At 30.0% G+C, this 17249-nt stretch overlaps 2 protein-coding genes across 2 annotated transcripts; one reads left to right on the forward strand and one right to left on the reverse strand.

The window, feature by feature from the left end:
• Positions 1-2565: 2565 nt before the first annotated feature.
• Positions 2566-7104, forward strand: LOC149878517 (uncharacterized). Its single transcript, XM_090073366.1, has 3 exons — positions 2566-3517; positions 3723-4300; positions 6137-7104. Exons 1-2 carry the CDS (start codon positions 3115-3117, stop codon positions 3794-3796), a joined length of 477 nt encoding a protein of 158 aa, XP_089929492.1. The 5' UTR covers positions 2566-3114; the 3' UTR covers positions 3797-4300; positions 6137-7104.
• A 3691-nt stretch (positions 7105-10795) lies between these two features.
• Positions 10796-12485, reverse strand: LOC149878518 (uncharacterized). Its single transcript, XM_090073350.1, has 2 exons — positions 12362-12485; positions 10796-11597 (listed from the first exon to the last, which is right to left on the reverse strand). The coding sequence occupies exon 2, from the start codon at positions 11575-11577 to the stop codon at positions 10861-10863; it is 717 nt and encodes a 238-aa protein (XP_089929476.1). The 5' UTR covers positions 11578-11597; positions 12362-12485; the 3' UTR covers positions 10796-10860.
• Positions 12486-17249: the final 4764 nt, after the last annotated feature.

Genomic DNA, 17249 nt, shown 5'->3' on the forward strand with positions numbered 1-17249 from the left:
GTGAATCTATGGGCTTGCATAGGACCTTTTAGCATTTGCCAGTGGTGGCCCTTTGAAACGCCAGAGCCTGCAATTGCTAGCCAGCCCTTGGCCATAATTAAGCCAATGTGCATGGCGGCACTGCGCCAGGTCTGGCAAGCCAGGCCCAGCCCTGTTCCGTAGCCATAACCAGACCGTTGTCGGGCCATGTATACGTTGCTACTTTGGCGAATATTAGCAATCAGCCCCATCTTAAAGTGGAACTTGGCTGGAATTTTTTTAAATAGAGAATTTTTATAAGCTTTTCAAAGGCCACACGCAAAAACCAAAAGCCACAGCAAAACAGTCACATGCAAAAGCCAAAAAAAAAAACGAAGCCTAAATAAATTCTTTATGAGGGGCGGTAACGGGAAAACTAATGTCCCCCCTCCCCCTCTGCATCTGTCCCTAAGCTCCAGAGGCTCACCAGAACATATTAGCCCTGGCCAAGGTCATTCTCTCGACTGATCTGATAGCAATAAGACTTTAACGATCATGTTTGTACAATGAATAAGCATTTCCCCCTCAGCATAATTTTTTAAATATTCAAGAAAAACAGAAGAGTATTTTTAAAACCATGCTCTGGAAACATTAGGAGTTAAAAATCTTTATATTGATAAAATTCAAATTTTTCCTACCTATGTGAGGGACAATATGCTAAGATCACCTTATAAAAGAATACAACTTCAATCAAAATTGAAAAATGTTTTCTGCTGAACAATATATATGGTTATAGTGTCTTAATTCATTTTATTGTCAATTTTTTTTTTTTTTATTTTAGTTTACATTATTTACATGTCGTGATTTACATGTAATATAAATATATAAACTTGGACAATAAAAAAAAAGAGTTAATACAATACAATAGAACAGTAACAATTTAAAAAGTACCTGAAATAGAATTTTACTTGCAGTTCAAAAGTTTACCGACAAAATATAAGACCAGTGCTGTAAAGTACGAAAGTAAAGAACCATAACTCCCGTGCATAACTTTTTGCTAAAAACGTTGCATTTAATGCTAAGCAAAGTTCAAAAAGCATTATACGTTTTCTGGATTGTGTTCTGATTGTTCTGATTTTTGTTCACCGCCATCCAAACATGAAGACTTGAGTAACATACTTCAGTCTTCATGTTTGAATTGCGACTTGTACAAAGAATCAACAGGACAAAGAACAATTCCATCAAACTTAATTAAAGTAATCATCATTTCTTTTGAAAAGATATTTTGTCATTTCTTCGTCATCTTGACCTATTCCACTCCAGAAGCACTTCAGCAAACTTCAAATCTTCAGCTTTAACTTTTGTGAGTGAAACCCAAGACTATAGAAATTTTCTTAATTCCAACAGAGTTTTTATTAATAAGCTTTTTTTCGAAATTGTCCTCTCACTGACAAATTAAGTTTTAGTCCTAGAACACACGACAAGATTTTCTTTGATCTTTCACCTTTTGATTTTTTTTGACATGAATCAACATTTAAATGTTTAAACAAAACTTGTTTAAAAATTTTTAAATAAAATTTATATATTAAGTTTTATAATTAAAACTCATAAAAGTATATAAAACCAGTATTAGATTTGTTTTTATTCATATTTAATATTTTGTAAACCTCAAAAATAATTATACTGCATTATTTTTAAGCGTATTTTTCTACTTTTAACATAATTATGTAATATTAAAAATATTAATCTTTTTGTGTCTTTTACAATAAGTTAGTAGAACTCAATGAAAATTAGATTTCGATAAATATTTTGCTTTTCAAAATGTAATTTTTTTGGGAAACAGAGTCGAACCGCAAGGTTTAGTGTATCGTTTGATGTGAATTCTACTATTTCTTTAAATTTTTTATTTCACTTATCAATGTTAATAGCTTAACTGAATAAAAAGGATTATTCGTTTCTGACAAAACACATTAACTGAATTTCTCGTTCGTTTCAAACAAAAAGATTTTTGTTCCTAAAACAAACTTACTTTTTTGTACATAATAAGTAAGTGCAATGATGTAATTAAACTTTGAAATTTGTAATTGTTACCAGGAGGTGGGGGGGGGGGGGGCATTGTTAGCTTTTTTGAACAGGGATTGTTATCTATCCTTTATATAAAAGATATAGATAAGTTTCTAAAAGTTTCGAAATTGTAAAAATATACTTTTTACATACAAACATAATTTTTCTTCATAAATACTGAAGCTGAACCTGAGAGAAGATTAATTTCGATAAAACAAAAGTGGAAATAAAAAGACATTTGAATCCAAATGATTTGGAGCACATTCCACTTTAGTTGGGCCGTTGATTATCATATCTCAATCAAAAATGGCTGATTTATGCGCAGCTAATTATAGAAGACAAGTAAAGCAGCAACTATAAATAAGTACTTTTAGTTCAATTGCTGTAAGCGATTCATCAAATGAGTTATGTCAAAAGTTAATCTTGTTACGCTAGAAACGTTTTACATACAAGTTGAATTAATTTTCTTTTTAAACGTTGCAATGGATCTAATTGATATATATAGATGAACTAATTCCAGTGATCAGCTAAAATTAACAATGAAAAGTATTATATTGAAATATAAAGAGATTTTACTTGTGTTGATTTTAACTGCCAAACATGCTTTTTTTATATTATCTTTTTTTTTTTCAAGGATGCTACTGAATTATGATTTTTAGCAGCCAATGATAGTGAGTTGAGTAGTTGTTAAACTTCGTCTTTATTTAATACAATAAAGTATTTTTCTTCGACTCGATTTGTCAATACACTTTATTATTATGATAAAGTCAGCAGAGACCACTCATTAAAACTTAAAACTTGCGTCACGTTCTTCACGACTAAAACTGCGAATGAAAATTATTTTTAAAAAATATTTGAAAAAAATTCAGATATTAAAAATGGTTAAAAAATGTTAAAAAATATTGGAAATGGAAAAACTTGTTAAAAAAGTTTCAATGGTTTCAAAAAAAGATTTAAGATTTCGGTTCAGTGGATTATTGAACCATGACATCATGGCCTGTTTACTTTCTAAGCTTCCTGAGTACAAGGTTGTATGTTCATTCTATTTTTTGGCAATAAATTTATAAATACTTTTAGTTTTTTAGTATAATAATGAACTTCAGAAAATTTTGGCGCTTTTTATTATTATTTGAAGTGTTACTTATAATGGTTGGAATTGTGGTAACATTGTTTGGCTTCATTGCAGATCACCGCGTCGCCATTATTATAGGGTTATGTCATGTAGGATCATTCGTTATGCTTTTGTTGATTCATTTATGTGTTTGCCCTGTAAACTGTAAAAATAGCACCGCAGAATCAACATTGCACAATGTGTCTCAAGTAATATTTGTTACTTCGAACGTTCCAGGATACGAAGAATCCATAAGATATCCAGAAGTTTATCAGAATTATACTTTCACAGATATTCATTTGTCAAGTGGAAACCACCAGTACGAAAACCAATTTCCTCAAACCAATGGGATTCAATATACAAACTCAGCAGTAATCTTTCAAGGTAGAGTACTGAATTATATTGAATTATAATAAATTATAATGAATTATACTGAATTACAATTAATCAATCCAAAACTTTAGTCTTTCCCTTTTTAATATCTCAGGCTATTGACAAATTAATTGAAGATATTGCATTTATTTTTTGTAGTAGTATGACGAATAATTATAATAAGCTAAAATTTCAGCATTTTTTATTTATTATTTAGGTCACCTGATGTGTTATCCTCCTGCATATGAGCTACCATCTTATGAAGAGGCGATTGCTTCTACTTTAAGTTAATTGTTGAGTAAAGAACAATGTTTATTAAAAGTAACCTAAATATTTTAAAGCTATGCAAGCAACAAAAACATTTTGTTTTGCATTTTTCATTTTCTTTATCGCATTTTCTTCACATATTCGACATATAAAGAGTTGTTTAAAGCTATTTAGAGCGCGTTACGGGCAGGATAAACGAAATTACCAAGGTCAATAACTTACTTCCTTTGAAATTAGTTCTTTTTGAGGAAAGTTCTTCGCAATTTCAGCAGCTAAAGAACTGCATTCATGGTTTTTTTGTGGGCACTCCTCCGACACTTGATTGACTTGAAACAATTCGCTAAAACTGACCAGTTGATTTTCGTCTCGTTTAATGAAAATAAATCTTGTAAAAAAGTATTCCAAAGAGATGAGCTTTCAACAACTTGTTTAAAGATATCAAAAGACCTGGTCTTGAGTTAACAAAGTTGTACACAAAAAAGAATTTTTGCGCGATGCTGCGTCAGACTGACGATGCTAAAACTAAAGGTTAGGCCTAAAATTAATTTTTCCTAAGATAATTTTTTCTATGCTTTTTGTTTTAGAGCATTTTATTGTACTTGTAAATGGTTTTTAAGATGCTTAACCTGAAATGTTTACCATGAAATAGTATTAGCTGTACAACTACACTGTCTTACAACTATACCATTAGAAAAAGTAAAAGAATAGTCATTATTTTGATGAACAATTTATTGTTATACTAAATGACTAAGAAAAACCTATCTACCGACACAGAAATACTATTTGCATTCATATGAATATATATTAATAAAAATCCGCTTATCTCTATCACGGCTAATCTATAATATCTATCTCGGCTTATCCATAATTTCTACAACGGCTCATAAAACCGTCATCCAGGTTGTTTGATTGCTACATCATGATATATTTACTTTAATGAGAATATATTTGCATATGTTTTCTGTGTTTAATTCAAAATTAAATATGAATAGGTCTCTGTCCAATGTCTCCGTCCAATATACCAAAAATATGCGTTTATCTGATCTCTTAGTGTAACAAGTTTTTTTAGATTTTTTAATAACTGTGAATGTATTTATTTAGCGCAAAGATAGTTAATAAACGGGACCAGATAACTGGAGTAATTAAAACTTTTAACGTTTGTATAAATAAGCAACAAGTTATCTTAATGTTTGTGTAATTAAGAAATAACTTATCTTAATGGGTCGCAATAATTATACTTAACCTTATTGAAACTCTTAAATCGGGGAGTTTTTTTTTTATTAAAATTCTTTTTTAAAACTTTCTTACACAAAAAATGATGTTATTGCAATAGTGTATTTAAACGTCGTTCTTCGTCTCCCACGCATCTTTGGTGATCTCTATTTACCTTAACATGAACACGAAGTATTGGTTGTTTGATTTTTTTATTCTCAGTTTAAAAAGCTAATACACTAAAAGATATTAGTGTTAGTAATTCAATTGCGGAAAGCGCTAGAACATCTGACGACACTTCATAGTTAAGAGTATTAATAATTTTTAACCAACAATTCTTGTAAACATTTTAAATTACTTTGTTTTTAATGGTGATTTTTGAAGACAATTTAAGGAAATGTATGCTATAGCAATAACGCGAAAATTTGTAAATGGCAGAGTTTTATATTTTTGAAAATACATCCTCATTTATCTTTTTGAAAATTACACTATTATAAGGCTATAGATATTCAACAAACTTATATACTCCCTCTAGACTCTGCTCTACAAGACTTATATTTACTAGATTAGATCTAGTATCTGGTCACATTCTTTAGTTAATTTAAAGAGTAATGATGCTCGTTATTTTTAATTGAACTGAATGTTTATATGCATAGGGCTGCTGATTCTGATTATTACTGTTTATGACAGCTAATCCCAGTTACAAACCAAATGCAGCTAATGTTCTAGTATAAATCGAAGGAAAATTAAATGTTTCACAGTTCTCTGAGTGATAAATCTAGCAATTCTAGGTCTTTCAATAAAATTATTGTTATTTCTTGTCTTTTCAATAAAGCTATTGAGATAAGTGAAATAGGTTTAAATCTAATAATTTGTTGTATTGTGTAAAATCAAGATAAAAGGTAAGGTATTATTGAAATTATAGCCCCCAAAAAATTAAATTAAGTGTGGAATGGGTGCTTTTTTATGTTCGCAAATTAAAATCTTTTTTATTAAGGTTAACTTTGCTTACTGACACTTTTTATGTACATAATTTTAAAGTTATTATGTAGCCAGACTTTTTTTTAATATAATAATATCTGTCTGATGGGTAGAAAGGCTTTTTTTGCAACTTGCACTACTGGGCCTAATGTTTTTTTTTTTTATTCACAGGAAGGGGAAAAAACGAACTAGGAATCCAGAGGCCTGGAAATGTAATGTAAACAAAATGAGATGCCAATGAGTACAAAAGCAGATAAAAAGCCTTAAAAAGAAAGAGAAAACTGCAAAAAGTAAAGAACTGCTCTAACTTCAAATTTAAATGCTATAGATGTTCCTACCACAGTTTATTGAATTATATTTGGAATCTTGATGAGGAGAAGAAGTCACACATTTGTACCAGCTATAGGAACAATTTTGTCAGGAAAGGAGATGCAAAGCAACTAAAAAACATATCACAATTTTTTGACAAAAATTAACATTTGTTTTCAGCAAGGCAGTATCTGCATTTAGTTCATAAAAAAGATAATCAGGGTGTCCTGTTCTTAACTTCCATCTGGAAAATGTCATAATTTTTTCTAAGGCTAAGGTGTCGAATTTTTTATTTATTTAAGAGAGTGTCTGTTTACAATGCACATCTTTCACTGGTCTAAGGGCCAGTCTGGTAGGTCAGGAAATGACATGGCATTGGCTTTTCTTAAAATTTTAGAGTATCTCTTCGTTATTCTTATTGAACCTTCTTTTCACATAAAGAACCTCACTCTATGGTCTAATTTGTATGTTCTTCAAAATAGAAACAGCATTATGAGCACTGCTATTATGCTATTTTTGAATAGATATCCAGTGGTTGAAATTATCAATGAAAAGTTTTCTAAAAGTGGCCATGGCTGCTTTGTTTGAAGTTAATGTAGTATATAGCAGTATTAACTATAGCTTGAAGAAGACAGATATTTAGTCCCTTGAGCTTGATCAGAAAGTTTATGATTATGTGGCTGGTTATATGTACTCATCTTTTCATTCACATATTGCATTAAACATTAAAAATGTATAACTGATATTGGCTTATTCCCCATGATGTATGGTTTTTACTAATTTTTTTGGGTGTACTTTTCTGCATTGAAATAAAATTATTTTCTTTTTAATATTCGATGACAATTTATTTTACATAATGTTTTACTGACCCCCAGTAAAAATATGGTTTTCAAAATCATCTATAGTTGTAATTTTCTCTAATAGAGTTATATTCGTTCTCTAATTTCATTACAAAAATTGTAATCAAATTTGATTATAGTTTTTGTAACCAAATTTGAAACAGTTTTTGTAATCAAATTTGATTACAACTTTTGTAATCAAATTTGATTACAATGTTTGTAATCAAGTTTGATTACAATTTTTGTAATCAAATTTGATTACAATTTTTGTAATCAAATTTGATTACAATTTTTGTAACCAACTTTGACTGTGTGAATTTCAAAACTAACTTGTGCCATTTTTTGTTAAAAAAAACAAGAGAAAGAATGTATTAGATGGTTTTAGTTATTTATAATTATATTTAATAGTTGTATATAATATTCTTTTTTATTGCTCCTTGAACAGTTTTTTTTTAAACATTAAAGAACAAAGTAATAATAGAAATTGAAAAAGATAAATTCTATGTTGATAACGATAGCACAGCATTTTTCCTTAAAATATAATTTTATTGAATCAGAAATTCCAGGAACTAAGGGAATTTGTTAAGAAATATAAACCTGTCTCACCATCTTATCGAGTGGACATAGAATATACTCAATTAAATTTGAAGAATATTTACACCAAACTGCCGAGTTATGCAAGACTTATTACAGTTGGAGGCCATGTCAAGTACACTTTACAAGATATTATACCATAGCGAACAAATTATCAAGAGCAACATCTTGTCTCTCGGAGAATTGTCAGAAGAGGCCCAAGAAGCTAAAAATAAAGACTATAAATTTTATAGACAATGGAACAGTAGGAAAAAGTCAAGAAAAAAAAGTCACAACCACGATTTGATGTCAAAATCACGATCGGATGTCAAAATCACGATCTGATGTCAAAATCACGATCTGATGTCAAAATCACGATCTGATGTCAAAATCACGATCTGATGTCAAAATCACGATCTGATGTCAAAATCACGATCTGATGTCAAAATCACGATCTGATGTCAAAATCACGATCTGATGTCAAAATCACGATCTGATGTACATGTTACTTTCATCATCTGATCTTTACTTAAGTTATCTTAGATGTAAATGAGCAAAAGTGAATAAGATCCAGAAGCCTTACATTTACTTGATTTGGATGATTCTAATATTACCATTTAACATGTTTTAGATTGTTTGTTATCGTTTCACAATAGTTTACAAACATTACATTTTCTCTTAAAGTAATTAAATATATTCTAAGTATGTATTAACGTTTTTCTTATTTACAAAAATGTGACCTTATTAATGCTTATTTCTTGGAGTAAAAATGCTGTACGATAGGTCTGTTTGAGGATTGACACTGATATTGGCTAAAATTACGCGGTTGCTAGAGCTCCTGAATTTTCATAGCAACCGCTGCTATGGAAATTATCACCATTAAATCCAGCATTGTCGATTTTGCGGGGGTAGTCTGCTTCTGTTTTGGAGATAACAATATTGGCCACGTTTTTGGCTTTTCGTCACAATGTGCGTTGGCGTTTTGGTAGTAATCCAACGTTTTCTAATTGTAAATAGCACTGGACCGTTGTGTCTCAAAAATCTGTTAAATTCCATCCATAGTTTTATTGGTTTGCTTCATCGTTTATCAAAAAAGATTGAGAAAAAGACTGGCGATGTATTTATGTCTGCATCATTTTACTAGAAATGTACTCGTAGTTTTTCTGCTTAATAGGTTCACTTAGATTCTGATGTTCTTAAAAATGATCTGGAATACTTTTGCAATTATTGCCCTACCATAAAAGTCAACTTTCAAGTGATTTTTGTCGGCAGTAGTCACAGAAGGTCGGAAAGTTTATAATAGTGCGGTAAAGTTTGCTAAAAGGTTTAATTTTTTATGATAAAGTTTTGAATTTTTTTTGGTGTTAAACAAAATTTTTTTTCAATTCTCTGCAAGCATGCAGACGAAACAGCCTCTTTTTCATAACTATTCAAATATAGCTTTAAATGAGCGTTCTTCGAATTTTAATAATTGACAATTTAAAACCATATAAAAAAAATTTTCACTTTATGTAAACAATCAAACTAGGTACATTTAGGCAGTTTAGTGCTGCCATTCGCATAAAAAAATTTTCATGAACACTTTTCAGAAATATAGCAACACCGAATTGAATTTCCATAAGGCTCCGTTTATTAACTTTTTGGTTAAAATGAATGCATTTTACTTTTAATACAAGCTAAAAGTAATGTTATAAACCAGTACGCTATCACTGTTAGAATTGGAACTAAAAAGTTTTGACAAAATACAGGAGAATTGTTTTCAATAAAATCTTTTTTGTTTGTGGCTAGATTAAACATCAGAACATTCATTACATTCAGGATCTGCAACAAAACTATTTTAGTTTTTATCGATTTTCGTCTTTCAGAAATTGCTAACATTTTTGTTGAACTGTTTTCATTTTTTAGCATTAAATGGGGGGGGGGGGGGGGGAAGAATTCATTAACAGTTTACTACATAAACTGTTAATGAATTCTTTTTCTCCAAAAAAAATATACTTTCTACAACAGCATTTTTTAAAATGATATAACAATCCGTACAAGTTTTTTCTCAAGTTTAAGTTTCAAATTTTCTCTGTTTAATTTTAAGCATTAAAATATTTCAAGACATCGCACTTATTTCATTTTACTATTTTTGGCCTATATACACTGCTTCGACTCACTAGATTTAGAAATGATAGAAGTGTAAGAGTGCTGAAGACGATTGAATATCAAGACGATAGCTAGCAACAGTCTTGTTTTTTTAAAAGTTACTTTTTTATTTTGCCAATTTATTTCTTTAATTTACTTTTTATCGCCTATTGCTGGTTTACGGCAGGATTCAATCTTTATGTTGTGCTAAGAATGATTGCTTTATGTTGTGCTCAGGATAACTGCTTTACGTTGTGCTGAGAATGACTAAATTTCTTGATACAATTATTTCTGGAATTTTTGTTTTTATGCTTGCATTATCATTGAATGACAATTTTCTCAACTTTCCGGTTGTTTTTTTTTTCTTTTTTTCAAATTTGGTATAGTAAAGTTTGTTTTCAAATTTATGACCTTAGTACATTTTGCAGTTTTTTGAAAATAATTAAAAACCTTTGCACTACTTCATCACTACTGCAAAAATTGTTTTTTACATTGGGTTCTTATCAAGTCATTAAGACCTGCACTTGTGTATTCAAATTAGAGAGTGATACAGTATCGGAACTTTTATACTAGATAGTTATATTATTGATTTTTACGGGGTATTAAGAACTGCTTTTGCTTTACTCGCTAACTCAAACAAAACTGTTGAAGTTTTAGGATATTTTTTTAAAATTGACTTGAATACAACTTTTATAAATAATGCTTCCAAATACAAGTGATCGTAAAAGTATTGTTTAAAAAGTTATACTTTAAATGTCATTAGTGATTGCAGAATGTCCCCAGAACGCAGGAAATTTAAAAATTGGGTGCCTGTCTAGCGAAGATTACTAAGCTAATCAGGTTTTAGCTCCATTCCTCATGCTACTTATTATCTAAAACATCTTGTTCTACACACAAAAGGTAAGAGCCCAACGTTGTGGCAATCATTCAGCTCAAAAGTAGCTTGAGCTGCATAATTACTCAAAGTTAAATAAATAACAAATAAAGTTAATTGTATTTCAATTTATACTGGATTAAACAATTATAAACTGCTGGTCTTAGGGGTTTTTATGTTTGTTCTTCCTTCTTTGATTGTTTTTCTTCCTTGTTTGATTTTTGTTCTTCCTTCTTTGATTTTTGTTCTTCCTTCTTTGATTGTTTTTCTTCCTTCTTTGATTGTTGTTCTTCCTTCGTTAATTGTTGTTCTTCCTTCTTTGATTGTTGCTCTTCCTTCTTTGACTGTTGCTCTTCCTTCTTTGATTGTTGTTCTTCCTTCTTTGATTGTTGTTCATTTTTCTTCGAACTTTTTTCTTTCTTCTTTGATTTTTTTTTGTCTTTTTTAAAAGGCACAATTAAAACTGGTATTTGAGTGTTGTGCATTATATAATCGCTGGTTGTTCCGAGCAAAGTTCTGCTTATTTTGCCAATCCCTCTTTGTCCGGTCACAATCACACAAGCATTGTTATTTTCTGCAATCCGGCAAATTGTGTGACCGATGCTATTTTTTTGAGGAGCAAGATATGGTGTGAACTTTATGTTTTTTAATACGCACTTCGCCTTAAACTTTTCCAATACCTTTTCGCTCGTTGAAAGTCTTTTATACACAGATTCGTAGCGATTTGCTTTCCCCTCAACAAATGTTTCTATGGATCGGTTAGGCGTTTCTTGCACATGAACTAGCAGAGCTGTATCTTCACTTCTGTGGTAATTTTCTACATACCAATTGAAAGCATGTTCGGACTGCTTGCTACCGTCAATAGCAATACAATTTTTTCTTTCGGTCATCTTGAAACTTATTTTAAAAGCTAAAAAATAGTTTATTAATGAATTATTTTAAAAGCTAAAAAATAGTTTATTAATGAATTATTTTAAAAGCTAAAAAATAGTTTATTAATAAATTATTTTAAAAGTTGAAAAATAGATTTAAATGAATTATTTTAAAAGCTAAAAAATAAAAAACAAACATTTAAATGAGAAAGGTTTTTTTGCGGTTTATAAAATTTTTGCGTAAATTTAAATCCAATAAAAGTTTTACAGATTTTTTTTGTGAGGCTTATCTTTTAAGCTCAAGTTATAAATTCAATTTTACAAATAAATTTGATTTTACAAAGTTTATGAATAAACTTAATTTTAGAAATTTTATTTATATATGGTTTGTTAGTTTATTTTATTTACATATTTTCTAAGCTTTACTTGTTCTTACCTTTTCTTAGCCTTAATTAAACCTGGTAATAACTCTTATATATTTTGTTTTGAATTGTTATTTAGAATTTTAATAAACATTTCTCTGTCCCAAAATATTTTTCCGATTTCATAAAAGACTTCGCAACATTATTTTAAGGTAGAGAGAGGATTATTTAGAAATTTAGTTTGCAAATGTTAAATAAACCGACATTTTGACTGATATAAGTTGAGATGATAATTGAGTGAAATATGTTGTAAAAAATTTTTTAAAAAGTAATAAAGGTGCAAATGTGCTTCACATGTTAAGCAAACATTTTCAATGTTTATATTTGTAAGCAGAGTTCACTAAAAGCTCATTACAAAGTCTGCAACTAAAGTTACTCACCACTAGCAATTATTGCATATTAAGCTTGATAGTAATATAACTGTTGAGTTATATAACCATATAAAGTTACTAACCACTAACAATGTACACAAACATGCTCCAAAAGAACATGAAAAGGTACAAACACATCTTAATATTTCATGTTGTTTTGCATAGTTACCGTGAATGTGGTAAATTAGAGTATCGTTGGATTTCCTTGTCATGAATGGTATACCATTACGAATGGATTTGAACTTCAACCGCATGAAAGGCAGTTTTTGTAAAAATAAGAATTCAATTGAAGCAACTCATTCTCAAACAGGATACTATGAAAATTGAAACAACTTATTGTGCTTTAAACGGCTTTAACAATGTCTCTAAGAATTTTAAAATATATAACTAACTATGTTTTATCATGCTGTTTGTTTGCGACACTGAAGCTTTTATCAAAAAATACAAATATTCCGTAGAAACTAACTTTAAAAAAGTCGTGCTTTCTGCATCGTATAGAAAACAACAAGTCAGTTAATGAATACTATATAAGAGTAGTTTCTGAAAATATTCTAGTAAAGTGAACTCTTACTAAAGAATTTAGGATAATTTTTTTTTCTATTTATTCAAAACGTTTAGGTTTGAAAACATGCTTGAGTTTTATACCCTGCTCACACTGACAATGAAGAATGTTTCAATCGTAGAATTTTAAACTCATTCGCTATTCACACCGATTTTATAAGCACTTTTTATTAACTTAAGAAGAATTTAAAAACGTTTTAGTTTTATCCTCGTTTTCAAGGGAAACTGATTGAAAATGGCGAAAAAAGTCCGAAAAATGAAAGTTTTAGTTAAAATAGAAAGTTTCCGAAAATCGGGGTAATGAAGACACATCGATGGTAATTTTAAATGGAGCAGTTGAAAAGATAAAACTTTTTTAACGTAAACAAAGTTTCATTTAAAACCCCATTTTAACTTAACGTGTATCGTGTAAACACAGTTTTAATTTAAGTGTCATAGTTAAAAATAGAATAACATAAACTAAGAATCATTTATTAAACATAATCATTGTTAATTAAGATTGTTTATTTCAAAAAGTTCAGTTTCAGAATTGCATTATTCACTTGATTGTTTTGACAACGACAGAATTTTGCATTCATGAGTAAATAAATTCATGCTAATGCATAAACTACTAAATGATTCTTCAGATTCTTAAATTCAATTAATCCACTAAAATTTTATACTGGCTCTTTTACCTCTGAGTGCATTTTACAAATTCAGTCCAGCTTTTGCTGTATGGAATTTACGCACAAAATCATAACTTTAAAAATTTATGCACATAATCATACCTTGGGAAATTTTCATCAAATTCCTAATAAAACCTTAATTTTTATTTATCATTACGAATCAATCTATTTTAAATAATTTAGACTTAAGTAGGTGGTCATCGGCAACACAAGACTTTTTTAATAATAACTAAATCTTTTTAGCTTTTAAATATTTGGAAGTTTTCATACCAACTTTTCAATTTATTTACGTAGTTTCTACGGTTTACATTGAAGTAATTGTGCAACTTTTTTTATTTGACGATTTATGCAAGACGCAAATAAAACTGAAAACATGGGCGCGGTGTAAAACAATTGCTGGTACTTCCTATGTAAATTTCTGTTTTAATTGTATCGTCGTTGAATAGAAACAACTTTTCGTAGTTTTTCGAACAGTCAATCCAACTGCAATTGCGAAAGATTTATTTATTTTGAATATTATGAATTGGAACTTGGTATAAAGCCGTCCTTTTTATTTTAATTCAATTTTTTTTTTTTTTTTCATTCACAGGCGTCCGCGTACGAATAAAATAAGAAAATCTCTACCTAAAATTCTGCAAACTTCTCAACTAAGGCAGCGACATTAACATATCTAAGCACTATTGTTAGTAAGCAGTATCACATGTCAAATACACACGGATAGAGTATTACTCAGCACATTTCTGATCATTTTGTTTTAAGTGCATTGTCTTAAGATAATGCAGATCTGTGCCAGAATATTTGCTAATTTTGCTGGAAAAGTAGGGTGGCAGATTGAGAAAAAAAAAGATTCAATCTTTAAAAAAAAAAAAAAGATTCAATCTTTAAAAAAAAAAAAAAGATTCAATCTTTAAAAAAGATATTTGTTGAATTACAAACAAAAAAAAAAGATTAACTTTTTGAATTTGTATTTTAAATAAAAATATAAAAATTTTTGCTCAACATTAACTTCTTTACAAAAACAAAACAAAAAAAAAAACATTGAAAGTCATTGCTGTCATTTTAAAGTTACTTAAAATTGCCTTCATAAGTTAGGAACTACTTTAATTTGAATTACTGTGCCAAGGGTTTGACGTTTGATATGAAAATACATGTTAAGATTTGTTATCGTGTACTTTTTTTTTTTTTTTTGAGAGGAAAAAAGGGTGTCATGGATTATGTAAAGCAATATAAAAAATTATCAGTCGAATATATGGTTCCGTCATGTTTGCAAATGATCAGTTTAGCGTGAATACTTGGGCAAGTACCGTAATTACCGAATTTCTTTTCCATAACCAAACTGTTTTCAATCGTTACCATAACTACCAAATAGCAACAAGTTTACCTTTTTTTGAGGATTATATTATTAGCTACTCTTATCAGATACCTTGACAATTTACATTTGGCATTTTTATCATTTTATAATTTTTGTAAATTTTGCTGATACTGTATTCTATCATTGGCATTTTTAGAATACTTATTATCCAGAATATTTTTAAAAAACCAGTTTTGAAAAAGTTTCCAATTCTTTTTACTTGTTTGCTGTTTTTTAAATAGCAACACAAATTCAAAAGTTCAAAAATATGAAAAGTCCATAATTTTTTTTTTTTTGTTTTTTAAATTTCCGTCTCCCTAATTTTTATGTAGAGTAAAACACCCAGTGTTTTTAATCCTTACTCATGTCGTTTCATCAAATTTTGTTGCACCAGCTCAATGACGTCGTATCACCCGAAAAATAAACATAAACTTAATATTTAATTTAAATTTTGTATCAATATTGTAATTGAATTGAAAGAGTTGGGCTTAAACCTAAAGCTTAGATATTTTTATGTTAAGTTATAAAAGAACACATTTAACATAAAAATATCTAAAGCTTTAGGCAAGCCCAAGTCTATCACAGAATTAGAAGCGTATTGTATAACTGCCATTTTCTTTTTAACCTTATTCTTAGGTTTATCTAATAAGATTAGCTTCCTCTTTGCCACCACGTGGTTGGCTTACAAAATTTCCTTTTAAAAATACTGATTAGGAAAAAAATACTGGTCTTTGGGTATTACTATGTCAGCTACTGGTTAAAACCGTTACATAAATATTTATAGGGAGCTTCATGATTCATATAACCCTTAGCAGATTTACCAAAGCGAATAAGTTTGGAGGCAATAATTGGTATACAGTCATGAGGATTGTCTGGTTAGCATATATAATAAGAGGGAGAGGAAGACATTCGTCAGCATATTAACTGCCAGATAATATCCGTTAATATCTGTCAGTACTAGTTTTTTCTGCCAGTTAACTTTTATTTATAAATATAAGTTATTAACTGATTTTGTGAACAAAAATTGCTGGGTCTGTTAACTTAGATTAGAACAGGATAATGTAGGTTGGTTTAGGTTTGGCTAAACTAAGTTAGGATAGATTAGGCAAAGCTAATTTTATTTAGGATAGGTTAGGCTATGCTAGGCTAGACTAGGCTAATGTAGATTAGGAAAAATTGCACACACACCCTCCCCTGTTGAAAAAACCTAGTTACGCCCCTATTTGTTTGGTAGGTATGTAGATACGTAGACCTAACACTTAACAGGTCCTAGTATGTAGTGTATAAATCCTTACTTTTGAATTTTTGTTACGGCTAGTAATGCTTCATAACTTAAACTTATTTTGAAGAAGTAACTAAATATGATTAAATATTTTAAGATACCTAGTTGGAACTTTGGTGCGAAGGCTCCGTTCGCGAAGACTGCTGGCAAGGTACAGGGATTATGGAATTTTCAGAATAGGAGGAAAGTAATGGCAAACCAGATCAAGGAGGTCATTGACAGAAAACTACCAACTCTAAGAGTTTTAGTTTTTTAGACAGTCTACAGTCTGAGGAAAAGGCTCACATAGGAATTTTCCTACCCACTCTCATGCTTATATAGGTCAAGGAAGCAGTCTTGAAGAATGACAACAGCATTGTCGAGGGGCAGTATCTTTTCAATTACGTGCTGGAGAACCCTCACAACCCTACGAAGGCCTTCAAGAAATAGTTTGAGTATTAGTTCAGTGATAATAACTTTCTCATAGCCACAGTGCTCCACCCCCAGTTCTAGCTCGGAGTTGTTGGGCACATGAACATGTTGATGAAGGCCAACATCAAGAGGAGTAAAATCACTGGGGCAGTGATGAAAGTAAGACCTGTTGAGGAGATTGACGGGAACGAAATGATGGCAGGTGCTGAAAATTATCTCTTCAATAATATAAGAATAACGATATGATGGCCTCTCAGGGCCGCCTGGAAGAGGAGATAGAGAAAACCTTTGATGGACGGAATAGGGTCAGGGGCAACAGCAGGACCTACTTCTCATTTGACCAGTTCCCACTGCTACACAGAAGTGTTTGGTCGGAAATGTTTAAGAAATACAATACTCCTTTGCCCTCTTCTGAGGAAAAGGGGTATTGTAGTTCAAAAAATCTCTACCTCCTGGATGAGAAATGGATGGCCCTGATAGAGAGGGCTGGGAATTTATTTCATAGCTTATGTATTTTTTATATAATAAAAAATTTAATTTAACTTATGCCTAGCTATCCTTGCACTGTATTTATTAAACTATGTTTATTTAGTATAACATACTGCAGCCGAATAGTTTACTTAACCC

The sequence above is a fragment of the Hydra viridissima genome, unplaced genomic scaffold (genome assembly GCF_058129835.1).
Source record: "Hydra viridissima isolate aposymbiotic clone 2 unplaced genomic scaffold, HvirCarnegie_v1 scaffold_15, whole genome shotgun sequence".
In the NCBI taxonomy this organism is placed as follows: Eukaryota; Metazoa; Cnidaria; class Hydrozoa; order Anthoathecata; family Hydridae; genus Hydra; species Hydra viridissima.

Bases quoted from the DNA above. Each gene is read 5' to 3' on its own strand.
- LOC149878517 (XM_090073366.1), top strand. From the start codon at position 3,115: ATGAACTTCAGAAAATTTTGGCGCTTTTTATTATTATTTGAAGTGTTA. The intron at 3,518-3,722 runs GTAGAGTACTGA...TTTATTATTTAG, and splicing joins CTCAGCAGTAATCTTTCAAG to GTCACCTGATGTGTTATCCT.
- LOC149878518 (XM_090073350.1), bottom strand. From the start codon at position 11,577: ATGACCGAAAGAAAAAATTGTATTGCTATTGACGGTAGCAAGCAGTCC.